This window comes from Phaseolus vulgaris, chromosome 3 (assembly GCF_051622355.1).
Source record: "Phaseolus vulgaris cultivar YP4 chromosome 3, ASM5162235v1, whole genome shotgun sequence".
Lineage (NCBI taxonomy): Eukaryota > Viridiplantae > Streptophyta > Magnoliopsida > Fabales > Fabaceae > Phaseolus > Phaseolus vulgaris.
This window is the reverse complement of record NC_143500.1, coordinates 16,770,918-16,788,963: the sequence shown is the minus strand read 5'-3', so window position 1 is coordinate 16,788,963 and position 18,046 is coordinate 16,770,918. Positions and strand designations below refer to the sequence as shown.

Genomic DNA, 18,046 nt, shown 5'->3' with positions numbered 1-18,046 from the left:
AAGAAGAGTGTTCAACCAAACTATTACAAGAAATGAGAAGTGAAACGACTACACCTGATTGAGGATACAAAGATCTGCCTTAAACCAGTAGGCAAGATTGCTAGAACAGTAGCAGCACCTCACACCAAGCTTTTGGAACCAAACCAAGAACAAGCACTTTGTGATTTTCGAAATCTTTGAAGAACAAATGCTAATCCTTTGTAAACACTTAACTCTCTGCTGTCAAAACTTGTTTTTGCAAATGTATGAATTGTTATTAATCTCATAAACAAGTTTGCATTTTATAGAAAACCAACTAATAACAGATTTTTGAAAAACAGTTAAAGCTGTTATAAAATGAACAGATTGAAAATAAAATGAACAGATTTATTTTCAAAAACAGTTAGAGAATTTGTTAAGTGAGGAGACTTAGTCAACCATTCTGGTGCTAAGATAAAACTGAAAAACGTTTAAGCTTGACATGGCACCAGAGGCAAAAAGAATCTATTCATTTACAGATGAACAGATTTATTTTTCAAAACGAAAACAGAGAAAGTTTAACTATTTGAAACTCAGACGTTTTGAAAAGAAGAAGACTTAGTCAAAATACCTGATGCACAAAATCTAATTTTTACAAGACTTAGCCAAGGCATCAGTGTAAAAATGAATCTGTTTATTTTGAAAAGAACAGATTTATTTTTATGCAGTAAACGTGTTTTTTGTAAAACATGTGAAAAACAGTTTAAGAAAACTTATGCTTGTTCTTATCACATGGCCAGTGGTTATGAGGTGAGTTACTCAGCAAAAAGCCCACTCTTAGACAACCTCTAAGCACTACCTAAGACATACTTAAAGCAAAGCAAAAAACAAATGAAATGTACATATAAGTCTTCATCAAACACTACACATAAGTCAACATCAAACACAATCTTGAAGGGGCAGCAACCATCTTCAACAGGTGCCTCATCTAGTGGTGCTGCTCATCTTGAACAAGATGAACCTGCTGACATGGATGTTCAACATGAAGATCCAGCTGAAGATTTTCAAGATGCAGGTCTTAGTGATGATGCTGAACATCAAGGAGAAAGAATACAAACCATGTCTCCTTTTGAAAGACTCATGGTGAATAGGCTAGATACCTTTGCTGAAAATCAAAAGAGCCTTCATGATCTGTGTGTTAGTAACTTTCAGAGGATTGACACCAGGTTTGACAACATGAATGCAAGGTTTATGACTCTGGACGAACAGATTGAAGCTGTCCAGAATCAAATCTTTGATCTTCAGTTTGCTGATGAAGAAGATTGAAAGAAAAACAACCGATTGGTCATCAAAACAATCGATTGTTTTTGGCTATTCTCTTTTCTGGTTTTAAAATTTCTTTCCTTCTGTTGTTGTTGGTTTATTCTGATGTAATGGGAACAATGTCTTATTTTATCTCTTATCTTTGTCTATTTGTGAAGACAAATAGGGGGAGATATATGCTGTGTTTCCAATTTGTTTTAAGTTTATGTTTTTCAAGTTGTTAAAAACAGTTTGGGTGATGTTATTTGGTTCTGATATTAGATGTTTTAAGCTTTAATTGTTTATCTGTATACTAACAGAATATCAGAAGTTCAATGTATTGCTCAAAGTTCTATTGCAGGAATTGCTTCAGATTTAATCAAGAACAACACAAGCATCAGGGATTTGTCTTCATCAAATATGGGGAGATTGTTGAACCAAGTGGTGTTCAATGTTTTGAAGAATCCAAATCCTTTGAAGGATGATGAAGTCTCTGCTTTGCTTGATGCTGTTGTGCTGGTTTTAGTTTTGTTCTGGGGTAGTTTAAATATTGTAATCAACCCTTAGATTAAATCTCAAAGCAATTAGCATCTCAATTTTAACAAAGCAAAATGTTTTTTTTTAAAACTAAGTTGAAACAACCGATTGTTTTGTCGAAACAACCGATTGTTTACACTTAGGTGTTTTGAGAAAGTTTGAAAACTGTGTTTGAATGGTGAATTTTGTTAAGTAACAAAACAACCGATTGATTCGAGGAAACAATCGATTGTTTATTTTGAAACCATAACAGAAAAACTGTTTTCTTTGACTGAGCTTTAAATGCTTTAACTGAATACGCTCCAGTCATTAAATGCTTTGACCAATCTGTTTTAAATGCAATTAAGAGTTTGTTAAGATTTGATAACAAACTATATTCTTAGATATATTCTGAAAAACTGTTTTTATGTTTTAAGAATCTTGAAACAAAGTTTTGATCTAAGAGTTTTTCAAAGAGTTCTGAGATTGCTTAAGAGTTGAGAGATTGATCAAGGTGCTGAATAGGATTCTACTTGTATTGATTTCAGATTTTCATCTGTAACAAGTGTAATCTTTGTAAACTGCTGAACAATTTGTGTGTGTGTTTTGCTGAGATTGGTTGTGTGTTCTTGAGGTGTTCAAGATCAGCAATCTTAGTGTTGGCCAATGAGAGTGTGTTTCTTGAGGTGTTCAAAGTCATTCTCTTGGTTGTTGTGTAAGTGATCAAGGTGTGATTGCTTAGTGGATATCCTCAGGGTTTCTGAGAAGACTGGATGTAGCTCTAGTTTGGAGTGAACCAGTATAAACAACTGTGTACAATTTCTCTATCCGTAACTCTTTAATTTCAGTTTGTTTGTTGCTTGCTGGTATAAACAACCGATTGTTTCGAAGAAACAACCGATTGTTTTGTTTTTGTATTACAGTTTTGCTTGCTGTTTTGGCTAACTAAATTGCTGAATCAATTGGTTTCTGAAATAAGTTCATTCTAGCTTTGGAAAGTTTGCGAAAACCCCTTTAAACAATTCACCCCCCTCTAGTTTAAAGCCATCTTTTCTAACAGAAGAACTTGCTCTGTTTCCACTGTACTCGTCTTCGTTAATCCTTCTATTTCTATTTTTTGTGCTCTTGTTCGTTCTTGTTTTTTCATAGCTTCCTCAATTGTCAAGAACGATGATCTCGAGCCCAAGGTTTCTAAAGTCAATGTTTTCAAGGATCCTTCTAGAGATCCCTCTAGTGCTTATTACCTTCATCCCAATGAGAACCCTGGAGTTGTCCTTGTTCATCCTCAACTCTGCAAAATTACCATTCTTGGAGTAGAAATATGAGAAGAGCGCTCTTGTCGAAAACAAATTGAAATTCTTTGATGGTAGTATTGACATGTTGGAGCGCCATGATCCTCTGTTTGAAGCATGAGAGAGGTGTAATGTGGTGGTTTTGTCTTGGATCAATCACACCTTATCTACACAAATTACCGAAAGCGTGGTTTACATAGATATTGCAAAGAATATCTAAGATGATTTGAAGGAACGTTTTTTAAGAGGCAACCATTTTTGCATCTCCGATTTACTCCAAGAAATTCACTTTATCAAACAAGGTGAGAGAAATGTTACCCAATTTTATACTGATATGAAAATTATTTGGGAAGAATTGGAATATTTGAGACCTATACCAAGATGCACATGTGGTGGTACCTGTCAATGTGATCTGTCAAGAATCTCTCACAATTATAGAGATTTAGAGTACGTTATATGTTTTCTGAAAGGTAAGTCTCCTTATGAGATGTTGTACTGCCAACCACTTACATATTTAAATCTTAAAACCTTTGGTTGCTTATGTTTTGCCTCTACTTTGGAAAACAATCATAGTAACCTAGAATCAAGATCTAGAAAAAGTGTTTGTATTGGATATAAAACTGGCATTAAAGGGTATGTGTTGCTTGATGTTAAAAGTAGAGAAATCTTTATCAGCAGATATCTTATCTTTTATGAAAACATTTTTTCTTACAATCTCTCCAATCACCACAATAAAAATAGTGATAGTTTTGTACCGACCAGTCTCTGGGCGTTGATTGACCACTGGTAATGTTGGTGCCACGTGAGCAGGACCCACGAGCGGCGTGGGTCAATATCTCACAAAGCACGTGCGCCAAGGAGCCAAGAGTGGTCAGACATCGGTCATCAGAATGTACAGACGTGCCACTAGACAATGTGGAGAGTTCGGACATCGAAAATCGAAACAGTAGAGCTAGGTTATCCTAAGAGTAAGGTAACAACAGTGTTGGGCCCGCCCCATCAGAAAAAGCCCATTTCGGGTAAAGAGGAAACCCTAGTTTCAGTCTATAAATAGCAAGGTAACAAACTTAACAAGGGGCAATTCTCTTGTGCCGCTAAACACACACAGTAGCAAGATTATACAATTTCGGTGTTTCCTAGCCATAGTACTGACTTGAGTGTCAGAGTGCAAACGGCCTCTAGGGTGCCCTTTGTCTTTGTGTTTTCAGGTGTTCATCACAGGAAAGGCACGTGTGAACGCAAGGATTCTGGACGAAGGAGAGACATAGGCGCACAAAGGCGTTTCGAGTCAACCGGCAGGAACATTTGGCGCCCACCGTGGGGCACGATACAAAACACTATCCCACCCAGCAAGAACCAGGAACATTTGACTCCCACCGTGGGGCATGATACAAAACACTGTCCCACCAGCAAGAACCAGGAAGATTCAGGAGATGAGAAGTACGAGGCAAGGACCTATTGCACCAAACGGGAGCGAGGCCCTCACCCTGCAACAGGTTATGGAAACGATGTGAGCCCTTGAGGAAGAGATGGCCGCGTCGAGAGCAAACCAAGAATGCATTCAATCTGACTTGGTAGCGTCGAAGCTACGAGCGAGGAACTGCGTCGTTCAAACGAGGAACTGCGCAGAGATCTGCAAACCCACGCGACTGAGCGTGAGGGTGCAGATCAGGAGCCTGTGACACCACTCAGAGAGTTCCCAACACCGTTCTCACCAGAGATCGTGGATGCATCGATACCAACCACGCTCGTGGGACCCAAGGTGACCTTCACTGGGATGGAAGACCCGGAGGCCCACCTTACGGTCTTCCATACACAGATGATGCTGGTTGAGGGCTCCAATGCGGTGTGATGCAAGCTGTTCATGAGCACTTTGACAGGAACAACGATGGATTGGTTCATCAGCCTCCCTGATGGCCATGTAACGTCGTTCCCGTCAGTCTCTTATAACCTCTTTGACATAAGACAATATCAAGGAGAGTCTTTGAAGGAGTTCCTCCACCGTTTTGAAGCGCAAGTAGTGAGGTTGAACCTCACAAACGAAACGATGATGGTGCACGCGTTCAGGAAAGGCATCGTGTCAGGACCCTTCAGTGAGTCACTCATCCGAAACCATCCTAATACCTTCGCCGAGATAAGGCGCCGCGCGGTGGCCCATATTGCGGCGGAGGAAGTAGTTAGTGAAAAACGCGCATGTGTGGTTCCCACACGGCCACACGCGGCAGGTCGGCCTCAAACCCTAAGGGTACATGAGGCAACGACAGAGATGAAGACCCCCGTGAAGCAGCAACCCTATCAACCAAGAAAGCCAAATGCGAGGGGGCGCGGGAGAGATATCGTGCTGCCAAGGCACGACTTCGTGGTAGAATTGAAGGACCTAATCGTTATCCCAAATATAGCTGAGAGGCTGAACGTACCTCCCAAGACCGACAAGAGGCTCGGGCCCAACAAGAACGCTTGGTGCGAGTTCCACCAAGCATTCAGCCATCCCATACGCAATTGCTTAGCGCTGGGACACCAGCTAGACGAGTTGGTGAAGAACGGTCTCCTAAGGGATTACTTACAAGAAAAGCAGGGGACCGAGGACATGGCGGCAACAGGGGGTGGCCCGAGGCACGAAGTCCTTGTACATGATGAGGTCCACACCATCGTAGGAGGGTTCTCGGGAGGAGGTTGTACCGCTTCTCAGCAAAGGAGATACGCGCGAACAATAAAGTAGGTAGAAGCACAGAGGACCGACAACGCCTTCGACGTCGACCTGGTCTTTACCAAGGCCAACCTTGAGGACGTTGTCCCTCATAACAACGATCCAGTGGTAATCTCAGTGGTAACTACGGGAAGGAAGGTGCACCGTGTGCTGGTAGATAAGGGAAGCTCGGCAGACGTGATGTTCTGGATGACTTTCAACAAACTGCAACTATCCCCCGACATGCTAAGGCCCTACGGCGGCTGTCTCTACGCAGGAGACCAAGTAGAGGTGCGCGGATACTTGAAGTTGAGGACCACCTTCACAGATGGCACTGCGTCACGTACAGAGAGCATCAGGTACCTTGTTGTCAACCCCTCCTCTGCTTATAATATGTTGTTGGGAAAACTAACGCTGAATAGGTTAGGGACGGTGCTGTCGACACGTCACATGAAGATGAAGCTACCGGACCTGACAAGAAAGGTGATTACCATCAAATTAGATCAGAAGGAGGCCAAGCGATGCTATGAGAACAGCTTCAAAACAAGGCGAGGGGTATCTATGGTCACCAATGGACCACCATACACTAAGGGGGCCCCCTGCCCAAGGTCAGTCGCGCCAAACCCGATGGGACCATAGCAGAAATCGCCCGCTAGACCAAATCTGATCCATTTGGCAATCCTGGGGAAAGAGAGATTGGAGAGAAAGACTCCAACCTGAGCAACGCCCCCGGCCAAACGACGCATAACCCGGTCGAAAAGATAGTAGAATCCAGAACCGAGGTACCCAGTGATGATCGACTAGGCGATCGGGTCGGCCCACAAACAGAAATAGGATCAGTTTCAAGGTCTTACACACAGGGGAAGTAGAGTATGCCAATGGTCTGGAGAGAAACATCAGGTACCAAGGGAGGCCTCGAGACGAAGCATGCAGGCTTAAGGCGCTGAAGCAGGGCTCGGTTCCTTGCACATGGAATGCAGCCGACTTCAAGTTAAATTTCAGTTAAGCAGAAATATTGTACATGGTATTAGAGGACACTCTTTTTCCCTTACAAGGGTTTTTTAATGAGGTCACCAGATAAGTTTCGATTAAAATATTTTCTCGAGTTATATACAAATTCAATTAAGAACTTGTTTCTGATGCGTTAGAAGTCTCGCGAGCGAAGAGGTAGGTTCGAAAGAGAACACCTCCCCTCTCGAGTGAAAACGCCGAGGTTAAACGAAAAGGTTCGTGAGATAAGTCCTCCGCGCCCTTGAGCGAAGCCGATGCCAGTTAAAAGCTTGTTCCCTTGGCGTTATAAGTCTCTGTGAGCTGAGAGGTAGGTTCGCGAGAGAACAACTTCCCTCACGAGTGAAAACGCCAGGGTCAAACGAAATAGTACGCTAGTTAAATCCTCCTCGCCCTCGAGCGAAGTTGAGGTCAGTTAATAGTTCTTTATTTAAATCCTCCTCGCCTTTGAGCGAAGCCAAGGTCAGTCAAGAATTAGTTTCCCTTGCGTTAGAAGTCTCGTGAGCGGAGAGGTAGGTTCGTAAGAGAACACCTCCCCTCTTGAGTGAAAACACCAAGGTAAAACGAAATAATTCACCAGATAAATCCTCCATGCCTTTGAGCGATGCCGAGGTCAGTTGAGAGTTTGTTCCCCTTGCGATTAAAGGCCTCGGAAGAAGAGAAGTAGGTTCGTGAAGAACATATCTCCTTTGAAGCAAGAGCGCCAAGGAGGAACGACCTAGCACACAGTTAAAACCCCTCCTCACGATGATGGGAACATACAACAGAATGATAAGAGAAACATCTTGGTGCCAAGCACCATGATATAGCAGTTATGCAAGTTAAAAAGCAGTTGTCGACTTAGAAATAAACAGTTATGTGTTCGAAAGCAAAGTTGCAAACAGATAGCAAAGAGTGTGTTTGTCAACCAAATACAAATTAAGGAAGGACCTTGGGCACGATCTGCCCGTTTTCAAAACAATTTGATACAGTAAAGGGCGTAATATCCAGTCCAGGGTGTGCGCAAGCAACTTGAGCAAGAGCGTCTCTGAATCCCTCCTCATAAGCATCGAGAACATCTCCGGTCAGTTCAACCTCAGCTTCTTCAAACCTTTTAGCCTGTTGATGAAGTTCGGCCTCCACTCGACCCAGTTGCGCCTCGTGACTAATGGACTCCGTAATTTTGGATTGGGACACCTCATCAGCCTCCTCTAGCTTGAAGACCCAAATCTGCAGGGACAGAACTCTTGCCTCTAGTTCAGTAACCTCTCGGCGCTTGGCATGAAGTAGCTTCGAGAGATGAACCAACTTCTCTCTCAGAATAGCCTCGCGGGCAACAAACGAGTGAGCCAGCAAAGAGTTTTCCCCCGACTCGGCCCTGGTTAGTAGAGCATCGGATTGAGCAAGAAGAGCCCCAAAACTGAAGCCTAGTCTCTCCCTCGCAGCGGCCTCATCCGAGTTCGCAATCACCCCTTGTTGGAAGCCCTTAATGTCGTGTTGTAGGACAAGGGGCAGCTCAAGGACAGGAGGAGTAGAAGCACCAGTTCCACCAAGGTCAGGGAGCGGGGGAACGCCGATCGTATGATCCCGGGGCGAAACAGAACGACCGATGGAGGAAGAATGCATCACCGGCGTAGGTTTGGGCCTTTTAGAGATTGACCCCTCGGAGGAATCCTCGTCCGATTCGATCACCACCGCTTTACCCTTGCAGGGGAGTGGGGTGGGAGACGATTGGATGGCAGCGAGAGGGACCACGACTTCGGGATTTGAAAGAGTGGGCGAAGGCGCGGCGGTGGCAAAGGCAAGGGCGTGCTGGCGAGAAGTGCCCACATCCCTGGAAATCCTGCGGAGACAAGTGAGGATATTAGTCAGTCTAGCCCATTTTTCTTCGCTCAAAACCATACCTGCATACAAGTTTTAGAAGAAATACAGACGATAACAAGGATCAGCTCCCCAGAGTTTCGGGTTCCTTGAACTCAAAGGGAACCCAGAAGCAGAGGGTAATCGATACAGAGATTAAACAGCAAAGACAGTTATCCAGAATTAGAATAAATAAACAGGTGCGAACAGAAGTCAGAGTTCATACCTACGATCGGATAGCGAGAGAGTGCAGAAATGCGTAGAGGAAACACGAGAACGCTTGAGGAAGAAGGCGAAACAATCAAAGAGTTTTAGAGGATGATGGGACGAGTGATTGGACGTGCGCATTTTCGAAAGTTTAAAAGCAAACAAAGAAGCGTAAGCGACGTTAAGCCCTAGTCATTGATCAAAAGACACGTGTGCGCAGATAAGACAAGCCCAAAAAAACGTCACTTTGGCGCAGTATTTACGTCCTGTCACGCAGAGCCACATAGGTCACCCAGGACAAGGACTTAGCCTCTTCAGTGAACGAGTTACAACTCGAGACTAGGGGGCTTGTGTACGGACTAGTCCCTGGGCATTGACTGACCACTGGTAATGTTGGTGCCACGTGAGTGGGACCCACGAGCGGCGTGGGCCAGTATCTCGCAAAGCATGTGCGCCAAGGAGCCAAGAATGGTCAGACATCGGTCATCAGGATGTACCGACGTGCCACTAGACAGTGTGGAGAGTTCGGACATCAGAAACCCAAACAGTAGAGCTGGGCCACGAGAGGTGGATCCCAGACCAAACACCAGTTATCAGTAAGGGAGAAGCCTAGATCACGAGGGTCCATGTGTGTAGAGTGGATGACGCGTTCAGGCGTAACACAAAGTGTAGAGCCACTGGAAAGATATGACTCGTGAGGGTCGCATTCCAGGGGTGAGTCGCAGCATGCATGTGAACAGCTAGGGCACTCCCAGAGGCGGGTGACCCCAGAGATCAGGTGCACGAGGAGGCACCTAGGTGATCACCCGCCAGAGGTTGCACTCCAGTTAGGGACCCCACGCGCTTAACACACACACAGTAGCAAGATTATACAATTTCGGTGTTTCCTAGCCATAGTACTTACTTGAGCGTCGTAGTGCAAAGGGCCTCTAGGGCGCCCTTTGTCTTTGTGTTTTCAGGTGTTCATCACAGGAAAGACACGTGTGAACGCAAGGATTTTGGACGAAGGAGTGACGTAGGCGCACGAAGGCGTTTTGAGTCAACCGGCAGGAATAAGTTTGATTCATGATGATGCTAATTTCTTACTTGAACTTAATAGTTGTTCTGGAAGTACAAAGGCTCATGATCCAGGAAATATTTTTCATATTCAAAATTCTGATAATACCCCAGAAATTACTTACAATGTTGATTATGTTTCAGAGATTATGAATTGTGTTGACAATCTGACAGAAAATAAAAATTGCAATAATATAGATAGTGATGGTAACATCTCTACTAAGATTCTGACACTGAGGCGATCGAGAAGAATAAAGAAAATTCCTTCCTATATTGCTTATTATCACCATCAAGTAGCAAATATACACAAAGGTTCTAATATTAATTTCAAAATCAAATATCCTTTATCTTTTGATTTAACATATGATTTCCTATCCGACAAATATTGAAATTTTTACTTTGGCTATTTCTTAACATGCTGAACCCCAAACTTACGAGGAAGCCATAAGAAACTCTAGTTGGGTTGAAGCTATGAACAAAGAAGTTCGTGCTCTTCAAGCCAATAAGACATGGTATATCACTGAATTGCCTTCTAACAAGACTCCTATTGGATGCAAATGGATTTACAAGATAAAGTACAAATCAGATGGTTCCATAGATAGGTATAAAGCATGGTTAGTAGCTAAAGGGTATAATCACTAGACGACATATAAATAGATTTATAGTATTTCATTTGAATATTCTATTCATATCATATTAATATGAATAGAATATTCAAATGAAAAAAAAATTATATTTCATTCTATTGTATTTCTTTGAGTTTCACAATGTACCTTAGAAGGTATAGATTTTTTAGATACTTTTTCTCTAGTTGCTAAGCTAACCATTATTTGTTTATTGCTTGCTCTTGCGTCTGCATATAACTGGCACCTACATCAATTGGATGTGGACAATACCTTTCTTCATGGAGATCTTGATGAAGAAGTCTATATGACTCCTTCTCCGGGACTTATCACCTCTAAACCTAACCAAGTTTGCAGATTAACCAAGTCTTTGTATGGGTTGAAACAAGCAAGTAGGCAATGGTTTTCCAAATTATCTTCATTTCTTATTTATGCTGGATTTATACAATCTAGTTCAAATTATTCTTCATTCATTAAAAAGATTGCATGCATTTTCACTGCTTTACTTGTTTATTATGTAGATGACATCATCCTTGCTGGAAATTCCATGTATGAGATCAATAGTATAAAGAACTCCATGCATTCCAACTTCAGGATCAAAGATCTGGGTCAGCTCAAATATTTTCTTGGGCTGGAGATTGCTAGAAGAAAAAAAGGCATACATATATGTCAACGCAAGTATGCCCTTGACATTCTCAACGAATGTGAAATGCTTGCCAGCAAGCCATCCTCTACTCCTTTGATCCGTGATACCAAAGTTCTTTTTAAAGACAAACCTCTTCTTCACAATGTTAATTCCTACCATTGGGCGACTTCTCTACTTAACCAACACTCGTTCTGACATCACCTTTGTTGTACATCTCCTTATTCAGTTTTTTCAACATCCAATCATCCATCACCATCAAGTTGCTCAACATATTCGCCGGTACATAAAAGACAACCCTGCACAAGGTATTTTTTTGTTGCTGACAATAACATTCAATTGAAGGCCTTTAGTGATTCTGATTGGGTTGCATGCCCAAAGACAAGGCGATCCACCACTGGTCTTTGCATATTTCTTGGCACTTCTCTTATTTCTTGGAAGTCCAAAAAGCAAACCATCGTCTCTCGTTCTTCCTCTGAAGCTAAATATCATGCTCTTGCCACTACTACTTGTGAGGTTCAGTGTCTCACCCATTTTCTTAATGATTTTCATATCAAGCCTAATGTTACCATAGTTTTATACTATGACAATCAAGTTGTCCGCCACATAACTTTCAATCCTACTTTCCATGAAAGAACCAAGTATATTGACATTGACTGTCATGTTATCCGAGAGAAGCTAAATGCTAAACTTTTTTATCTTCTTCCCATTCAATCTTGTGATCAACCTGCAAATATTTTCACCAAACCTTTGCATCATGCTAACTTTAAAATCATCATTTCCAAGCTTGGAATAATGAGTATCCATTATCCAGCTTGAGGAAAGGGTATTATAATTATTGCAATTTTATATAGCTGTTGTCGATTACCTAACCTTAGGTTCTTTTCTGTTACAATAGTTAGTTTTTGTTTATTTTTTTTATTTAAAGTGTTCATTTGTTGCTTGTACAAATGAGAATAAAAAAATCTAAGTGATGAAGATCTTCTGCTACGTAAGGTTTTCAATTTTTCAAAATACAAACTATTGTTCTCTTTAGAAAAAAAATTACAAAAATTGTAACTTATGTTACAAATTTACGATTTCATTTCTTTTAAAATTGTTATCATTAAAGATGACTTTTTTTCAAATGAAAATTTTATGAAATAGTAGTCATAGCACCTCATAATTTCAGTTAAAAAAATTAAGTGAAGAAGTGATGTTCACTAAACACAATTTTGATTGAGGTTTATTTTTTTTAAGTGAAATCATCAGAAGCCTTAATTATTTCAATTTAAAAATAATAGTCTGAATTTGTATTTGACTATAAGAGATTCTTTTACGTAAGTTCAGTTATTTTTTTCATAAAAAACTGTTAAAACAATAAAATTATGTAAAATTTTGTGATGACGTAAATTATAAATATTTTATTAATTTACATATTCAAATGTTTGAATAATTAAAAAATAAAATGTAAGTTCTAAAATAAAAATATTATAAAATTATATGTATGTCTAGGATTTATGATTTAAGTTCAGGGTATAGTGTTTAATATTGAAGATCCAGGTGTTTAGAGTTTGGGAACTGTAAAAATATTATTGTAGAAGTTAGGTTAGATTAGTCTCCTTATCAATCCTATATTATGAAATATATTTTAAAAAAAATAGATGTAAAAGTTATGTATGTGTCATATTTTTTAGTTAAAATTAATTGTACAATGGAGTGTAAGACTATTTGTGAATTTTGATGAATTAAAATGTGTTTATGTATACATTTTTATAGTCTTTAATATCAATGTGATTATGTCATTTTAAAATATTTTACCTAAAATCTAAACTTAAACCAACATGTCATTTTACAATATTTTCACTTTAGAATCAACATACAAAATAATAAAATATCTATAATTTATGTCACCATAATTTTTTTTTACACAAATTTGTTATTTTTAAACAAAAGAATTTATATAACACAAGATGTACGACCAATTTGCCATACCATTTTACAAGATGTACCACCAATATTAAGAATTGATCCCGCAGTAAATATATAAAAACAACTTTTTAGTGACGTTTTCTTTAGTTTTACACAAAAAAATAAATTGTTAATTTTAAAAAAATAGTAAACAAAAATTAATTTAAAAGCAATGAAACAAAATAAGCTATTAAATCTAATAATGATTTATCTATCCCACTCTATGTTGGTTGGTAAGGTTATAAGGGTTTTGGTCATCACTAAAATATACCATGAAAGATATTTAAAAAGTTATGTCAGTGTTGATAGTAATTATGGTAGTGCAAAAGGAAAAATGAAAGTTCTAAAGACCCAAATTTGAGTCGTACAGAAGTCCCACTCACACTTGTTCACAGTTTATCAACGCAGCATTTTAGAAATTGTTTTAATCACAACAGAATTCTTTGTTCTGACTGTTAGTAACATGATACATATGATTTTAAAATAAGAATGAATTACGTATAATACGTGTATGTATACACACTTTTTTCGAAAAAATAGTTTAGTAATTCTGTATATATATATATATATATATATATATATATATATATATATATATATATATTAAGACAGAACTAATTTAGTAGACTTTGGAAGTTGAAGAAAGTAATTTAGATATACTTCAGTAAATTATAACACATAACATTCAAAGAATAATATATCTTTGAAATTTTAGAAAAAAATAGTTTATTATAGTTATAAAAGATTTTTAAAAACCATTTACATATAAATTAATGTCATAATTTTTTGGGTTTTTTTTATCACTATAACATTGGTGCGTAATATCTATTAGTTTTTCTAATAACCAATCTATTACCTGGAATTTGAAATCAAGTTAATTAAAAAAATTGTTTGAAGGTGTAATTGGTTACATGGAATTTTCTCATAATTTTTTTTTATCAATTTTCAAAATATTGGGAAAATTCTATATAAGAATGTGGAATTACTTCTTATTCGTGTTTTTTTGTTTTGATTCAAATTAATATTTTATTATCTTTAATATGAATATTTATAACAAGTTTTTTGTGACTTTAGATGAATTAATGAAATAATTTACAACTTATAATTTAATTTATTTAGGGATATGTTTAAGATTATGTATATATTTATATGAGTAATGAGATTAGTGAAAACAATTTAAACGGGCTTTTGAGCTTTAAATTGTTTGGGCTAAGAATAGTTAGCATTAGTTGGTGATTTCTTCCTGCACCATATCAATTCCAAAATGCACCCAACCTGTCCCTCCAAATTGACAAAAATAACCTTAAATGAAAAATGGTGTAAATAAAAATTACTTTCAGAACCATTTTTGAATTCTGGGAAATTTTTATCCTTAATGCATTTTTAATTTTGTGTTTCAGATTTCTTCGTTCGGAATGTATTTTTTTTAATTAATTTTTTTCTATTCCAGAATTAAAAATCTGGAATAAGAGTGATTTTGGAAATTAAAAAAATGATAGGGTTAAAAATAAAAATTGATATAGTGCAAAGAAATTGCCTTTATAGTATCTTTGAGCTTTGAGGTTAGATTGATTTTGAATTATTTGATTGTGTACTAGATATACGTAGTAAATATAGTTATTGAATTATTCAATCATGCATTAAATATATTATTGTAGTGTACTTATAAAAGACTTTGCTATATATAAAATTATTTTCTTCAATTAACTTATAATAAAATAGTGGATTTATAGTGATTTAGGATATAATTGACGTGTGAATGGACTCATTTAGTAAAAGAATATTCAAAGTAAAATTGACAAAAGAAACTTCATCTAATCATGGTAAGAATGTGAGTGCAAGTTTCACTTTTTTATAATGTAAAAATTCATCTCAATTCTTAACCACTATTAAATCCTTTTGTCTTATCTCATCTTCATTGAGATTGAGTAATAAATATACCGTACTTGTCTTCCGTTATAGTTTTAAATATTAATTATATATTTATTTATCAAAAAATCAAATTTATAATAAGAAAAATATGATATCGTCAATGATACAATATAAAAATAATAATATTTTTCTATAATATTAAATATTAAGAAAAAAATATATTTATGTAAATATCAAATAAGAATTACATAAATATTAAATAATTATAAAAAAGTAAAAATAATTACATATGTGTCCTAAAATAATTTAAAAAATAAAGATAAAAAGATTAATATAAATGTATAGGTTATCCAAAAAGTTAAATATGTTTTATAACAACCAGAATGAAAACGGATATTAAAACAAAGTGAAAATTTATATGTTTATCTAGAGTTTTCATGTTCAATTTATAAAATCATGTAGAGATAAATATAGAGATTATCTATTAAAATAAAAATGAATTTGTAAAATACTCTGCGGTTCATATTACTCTAGTTGCTGAGTTTTATGGGGTTATACATGTTATGGAGGAAACTCAAAAGATAAAACTTATTAATGTCTGGTTGGAATGTGATTCTGCGTTGGTTTGTGATGTGTTTACTGCTAAGACCAATGTTCCTTGGATGTTGTGGGAAAATCAGGTTTAGGGTTGTCCATATTTTTCGTGAAGGGAATGTGTGTGCTGATAAGTTGACTAATTTAGGATTTATTCATAGAGAAACTTTTCATTGGTATAATAGGTTACCATTTAGTCTGTTCTTAGAATTCTTTATGAATAGGTATAGTCTACCTATGTATCGTTTTTGTTAACATATGAGTTTTGGTCTAATCTTCCATATTTTTGTATTTTTTTAATAATATTTTTTTTCATGTGATAACATGATTGTTATTAGTTGTCACCAACATATGATTGTTATTAGTTGAGGTGACAACATAGCTGAGATATCAAGTTGTATAATAATACATAACAAGGAAGCTTTTATTTAAAAAGTAATGAGATTAATTTCCATCCTTAAGTGCGTCCTATCATATTGACATGATCTAGCATATGTAATGTTTGTTGATTAATTTCCAATTTTAACACAGAAAATGGTAAAACTATCAAAGTTTGACCAGAGCAGTGAAAGCTTTAGATTATGTTTGTTGGAGCTTTCTTTTGAAAACGTGTTCGTGCAGAGAAGCTCTTATGCGAAGTCCAGTTACATTAATTATAGTCTTTTCAGAGCGAACACGTCCAAACAACAATGGTGTTGTTAGTGACTAAAATAAGGTTTTTATTAGTTAACCACTATTTGCAATTATTCAACCACTATAGTCTATAGAATTAGATAATTAGAATGATGATATTAAGTACCTTCTACCTCAACCTACAACCTTGTTTGAACTTACCATTATTATTTTATATGACCAACCATTTCATCTTATCTAATGATTTCATACTGTATTTATGACTGGCTTCAATAATATTAATTATTTAACAATATTTTGAATGTGGATATAAATATCCAATGTGCATAATCTACACACCAACTTCAATGCAGTGTAAAATCGAATATCCCTTGTTCTTATTGATTAATGATGGTATATTGTTAAGTTAATTCTAAGTATATAAATGAATGTATTAGTGTAAGGATATAGAAAACAGTTTAAGGTAGAAGTTATTTATTTAAAATGATACATGAATATTTTATTATTAAAATTAAAAGAGTATTATTCTCGTCGAGATAAGACCGGATGAATTTTGGATTTTGTTACAAGTATATATGTAAAAATATCAATTCTTCAAGTATCATTTTAAAAAATAATCACCATCTTTCTAAAATTTTCTTTTTTTCTTTCTCTGTCTTTTTTCTAAATTTCTAACATCCTCGCTCATCAATCTAACAATTGGAGTCCATCATTAGATTCCTGACAACGAATATTATAAGTTTGTTTGATCATAAATTTAGTTAAAGTAAGTTCATTTTTGTTCATTTTATTGAGTCATATTTGAACTTTTTAGATTTGTTTTGGGCATATGTTTTGCATGTAATGTTTTTAGCTTAAAGATTAGTCCATGTTAGTGTAGAGTCCTAATGATATGGTTAGATTATTGATCAAGACTCAGTGGTGCAGGTTAAACTGTCATTTGGTTATGTAGGCTTAGAGTTCATCGTGAGTACATATATTCAAAGTCAAGTAAAATCTGGATGTGGAGGTGACATGGTCACCAATTTCAAACTTGTTTGCAGGGTTATTTGTCTTTGAGTAAATTGGTGTTTTGATTTAGATTGAATGTAAAGTATAGTTATGATGAATTTGTTGATTTGATAAAATTTATGTTGGATGATGATTTGAGCAAGTTATTGAATGTGTTTTATTTGTATCATGAATCCTTTGAAGTGTAAATAATGATGAGTAATGGCAAACAAACACCAAGGGCATTTCCTATAATTCACACACATCGTTTCTTCCTTTTATTCCTTTTCCGCACCAACCCAAAAAAATAATAATAATGATAAGTAATGGTTGTTTGAACCGAAATGTTTAATCTAAATGTTTAATCTGAATAAAAATCGTTTAGAGATGATGAATATATATCTATAGATGTTGACATATTAGCTTTATAAGAGTAGTTTTACAACTTTGAGCAATGTCATATCAATTTTGTTTTGATATGTTTGAGAAAATATAGTTTTGAAATTTAAGTTATTAGAAAAAGCTTGAAAAATATCAGTTTTATGAAGTTTTAGTTCTATAGAATATCAAATCTGCAAAGTTATAATGAAAAAATATCCTCGCTCAAGCTAGAATGGTGCAATGAATTTTGAGTTGCTCTCAGACTTATTTTCACTCAAGGGAGAAAAATGGGATGTTCTCGAGTCCATTTTCGCTTTAGCGAGAGGAAATCTCACTTAAGCAAATATTGGTTAAATTTTGGAATCCTCTTGAGTTGATTTTTACTTAGGCGAGACCATTTTCGTTGAAGTTAAAAAAACTTAAATTTTATTTTGGCTTTTTAAAGACTAGTTTATTATTGTTTATTGTTTTTAAGTAAAAATATTTAATTTCTTTA

At 36.5% G+C, this 18,046-nt stretch overlaps 1 protein-coding gene across 1 annotated transcript; it reads left to right on the top strand.

The window, feature by feature from the left end:
- Nucleotides 1-4,956: 4,956 nt before the first annotated feature.
- LOC150028723 (uncharacterized) lies at nucleotides 4,957-5,787 on the top strand. The gene has a single exon (XM_090300075.1). The coding sequence runs from the start codon at nucleotides 4,957-4,959 to the stop codon at nucleotides 5,785-5,787; it is 831 nt and encodes a 276-aa protein (XP_090156201.1).
- The last annotated feature ends 12,259 nt before the right edge of the window (nucleotides 5,788-18,046 follow it).